The 4,031-nt window shown below is 44.8% G+C and overlaps 1 protein-coding gene across 1 annotated transcript in view; it reads right to left on the minus strand.

The window, feature by feature from the left end:
• Positions 1-4,031, minus strand: part of itpr3 (inositol 1,4,5-trisphosphate receptor, type 3) — a 75,821-nt gene that overhangs the window by 39,722 nt on the left and 32,068 nt on the right. Inside the window, exons 15-20 of the mRNA XM_015045729.1 lie at positions 3,474-3,638; positions 2,578-2,750; positions 2,367-2,486; positions 1,697-1,778; positions 1,088-1,203; positions 765-1,016 (exon numbers count right to left, since the gene is read on the minus strand). Of these exons, the coding sequence (XP_014901215.1) occupies positions 765-1,016; positions 1,088-1,203; positions 1,697-1,778; positions 2,367-2,486; positions 2,578-2,750; positions 3,474-3,638 (908 nt within the window). The remainder of the gene's footprint in view (positions 1-764; positions 1,017-1,087; positions 1,204-1,696; positions 1,779-2,366; positions 2,487-2,577; positions 2,751-3,473; positions 3,639-4,031) is intronic.

The following is a 4,031-nucleotide window of genomic DNA, read 5'->3' on the forward strand; positions in this document are numbered from 1 at the left end:
CCACCATCATCACCACCATCATCACCATCACCACCATCATCACCATCACCACCATCATCACCACCATCATCACCATCACCACCATCATCACCATCACCACCAGCATCACCACCAACATCATCACCATCATCATCATCATCACCATCACCACCATCATCATCATCACCATCATCATCATCATCACCATCACCACCATCATCATCATCACCACCATCATCACCACCATCATCATCATCACCACCACCATCATCATCATCACCATCACCATCATCACCACCATCATCATCATCATCACCATCACCATCATCACCATCATCGTCATCACCACCATCATCATCATCATCATCACCATCATCATCATCATCACCACATTCACCATCATCATCACCACATTCACCATCATCATCATCATCACCACCATCATCATCACCACATTCACCATCATCATCATCATCATCATCACCATCATCATCACCACATTCACCATCATCATCATCATCATCACCATCATCACCATCATCACCATCATCATCACCACATTCACCATCATCATCATCATCATCACTTTCAGGTGAAAATATATTTTCGTCTTTAGTTTTTTGTTGTGTGCTGCATTCTTTCACTGTCAGTAAAATAAGTTCATTTTATATTTTTACCTTTATTTCCATAAACCTTTTAGTTCCTGAGAAATATTTAAAACTTTAAAAATGTATTTTAGTTTGCAATCCAAAAGTATTCATACTGAAACATTAAGATCTACTGACTCCTTGATGGTGATGGAGGTCGGGATCTCGGCCCAGAGTCGGGCGAACTTCACCGGCGTCACGAGTTCCTGAGGGTCTCGGTCTACGTGTGCGTGCAGCATGAGGCGGCAGAAAGAGGCCCGGAGGTCAAAGGGCAGGGTCTCGTCCATCATGCAGAGGAAGATGAGCTCCACGTCCAGCTGCTTGGAAATCTCATCTATGGCCAGGTACTGGCGGTCCAGACACATCCGAGCAAAGAGCTTCAGCTGATACCTGTGAGACGGCGAGGTTGATGAACGGCTCAGCAGGTGACATCTGGAAGAGATTTCTAGGCTGAGCTCTACCTGTAGTAGGTGAGGACGTTTTCATCGTGAGCGTTTCCTTGTCTGGCTTCCTGGGCCAGCTGTCGGATGCTCTTATCCTGCTTCTCGTTGGTTTTATCCGTCCACATCAGCCAGACCTTAAACGATTAATCGTGATTAACTGTTAACTAAAATAATTATCAAGTAATTTAGTAACTGATTAATAGATTAGATAGAATATAGACTCAAAAAATACCATTTGATGAAAGAGTAAAACACTCAGAGCAGAAATTAAACCAAAACTGTACAAAAAATATAAACATTTTGGATTAAAAAAAAAAAAAAACTTCACTCAGTTAAAATTTTATAAATTTAGTTTTTGTATCCAATTATTAATCATTTAATAAATAATTAATCCCCAGCTCATAGTGATGCTCTTCAGCTGGAGAAGAGCTCACTAAAGGAAAGCTGTTGTCGACTTTTAGACATTAAATGTTTTTCTTTTCTAAAATAGGAAATGAATTATTTGTTCATTTCCATTTTTTCATGTTCTCCTAATATTGTATAAAAAGGTTGAAGTGGTTAAATCTGCAGAACTGAACAGAATTTGGTGCTGGGAGCAGCTGCCGGTTCCTCTGCTCGGCGCTCTACCTCGTCCTCGTCTCCGAACTCGTCCATTCCCAGGAATTCTCCCTGAACGGCTGCAGGATGAGCCTCTTTTGGGACCCGCCGCCTCAAAGCAGAAACAGGAAATGGTTTTACTGAGGAGGAACGGGTTAGCGGGATCAGCATCGGGATCGGCTGACGATAGTCGTACGTCTAGCATGTCAATCTGATAAATAAAGCTGGAGCGAAATAAAAATCTGGTTTTTATTCCGTCTTGTTGCCTTTTGGGTTTCAGAAAGTTATCAAACATAACAGCAAAATTATGGGACAAATTCAGTGCATCTCTGGTTTTAAAACTGATAAATATCAGAATCATTAGTTCTGTTATGATCTGTATGCTGCCCCCTGCTGGCCAATGTAAGGGCCTCTGTGGCGGTGCTGGAGGACTGATCATGTTAGAACAATTATTTTGTATCTTATATTGAACTTACAGGAGTTTCTTCTTATCCAATCAATTTGTTTTCTTAGGTTTTATGATGTAAACATGTTAAACTGATAAATCTGGATTTTATTCAAAAACTACAGATCTGATCTGTTTAAATGTGCGTCTTTAAAGTTACAGCAGAGACAGTTCCCTCAGTGACAGTATCAACTCTTTCAAAATAAAAGCATTTTTAAAAACAGAGAGGACGTTTTTCCTTCAGCTCTGACTCACTCCGTCTTGATGAGGATGTCCTGGTTCTTGGGGTCCAGCACACATTTACAGATCAGCTCCTGGGTGACGGGGATGGCCACGTTGTTGGACACACACAGATCAGAGAGGTAGTCCAGAAACCTGCACACACACACACACACACCCCAGCAGTGGCTTTTAGTTGTCTGTGGCAGATGAAGGTGAACTAAGAGCAGCTCCCTGCCAGACGTACCGGGGCTCCCGGTTCTTGCGCACCAGGCTGACGAACGTCTCCACCTCCGTCTTGGTGATGTGTTTCTCCAGCAGCTTGCGGTTGTTGTGGAGGAGAGCGGTGATGGTGTCCTCCGCCAGAATGTCGTAGCCGATCTGACTCTGCATCACTCCAAACTGCTTCGCTATGTGTTCCTGCAGAAGCAGTCAGACATGATGTCCATCGTTTCTCATTTACAAACATTTCTGAGGTTTCTTTTCTTTCCATATTGCTTTGCCCAGGTAACCAAACACATCAGATCTTTATACAATCAGGCTCCAAATATTATGGATAAAAAGCCAATCTGCTACCACTGAATAGCAGGTTGGATGGTTTGAGTCAAACCAACCAAACCCTCTGAGCAACCTGTTCCCCTCCTGGCCTGTGGGGGCGCTGCACTAAGAACCACCGAAGGAACCGACAAAAACTTCTGAAGACACTGAGAGCAACTTTCTTCTTCACCAGATGGAAACAAGATGGAGGCGTCAGATTTTAACGATTAGACAAAGACTAATGGACTTTAGTCTTTGGCTAAAAACTACAAAACATTTCTCCTGCTAGCGCTAGGCTAACACATTAGCTCTGATTGTATTTACCCAGAATGCCCTGCACTGTAGTCCACTTCCTGCTTTTGGAGCTGAAATTCTTTTACTCAAATGTAAATATTCAGGATAGTTTTGAATTAAAGTGGATTAACTTCACTAGTAAACGATCTAACACTCACTCACAGCAGGAAACCGATCCACCTGATCCACCTGATCTACCTGATCTACCTGATCCACCTGATCTACCTGATCTACCTGATCTACCTGATCCACCTGATCCACCTGATCTACCTGATCTACCTGATCCACCTGCTGGTTCAGCCCAGAACCGACCTGGTTCTTGCGGTAGTCCTCCTGCGAGTGCCTCAGCACCCGATAGCAGAGCCGCAGCATGTACTGGTACGGAGCGTTCTTCTGGTCGGCCAGTTCCTCCAGGCGGAGCAGCGGGCCCTCGTCCTCACCGCGGTCCTTAAAGGGAGCCTTCAGGATGCCGAAGATCTGGACACAGACACAGCAGCAATCAGAGCAACCACAGCAGCAACCACAGCAGCAACCACAGCAATCACAGCAGCAACCACAGCAGCAATCAGAGCAACCACAGCAATCACAGCAGCAACCACAGCAGCAATCAGAGCAACCACAGCAGCAACCACAGCAGCAACCACAGCAGCAACCACAGCAGCAATCAGAGCAACCACAGCAGCAACCACAGCAATCACAGCAGCAACCACAGCAACCACAGCAGCAACCACAGCAGCAATCAGAGCAACCACAGCAGCAACCACAGCAATCACAGCAGCAACCACAGCAACCACAGCAGCAACCACAGCAATCACAGCAGCAACCACAGCAATCACAGCAGCAACCACAGCAATCACAGCAGCAACCACA

This window comes from Poecilia latipinna, unplaced genomic scaffold, assembly GCF_001443285.1.
Source record: "Poecilia latipinna isolate Pla-1442-1.1 unplaced genomic scaffold, P_latipinna-1.0 Scaffold741, whole genome shotgun sequence".
In the NCBI taxonomy this organism is placed as follows: domain Eukaryota; kingdom Metazoa; phylum Chordata; class Actinopteri; order Cyprinodontiformes; family Poeciliidae; genus Poecilia; species Poecilia latipinna.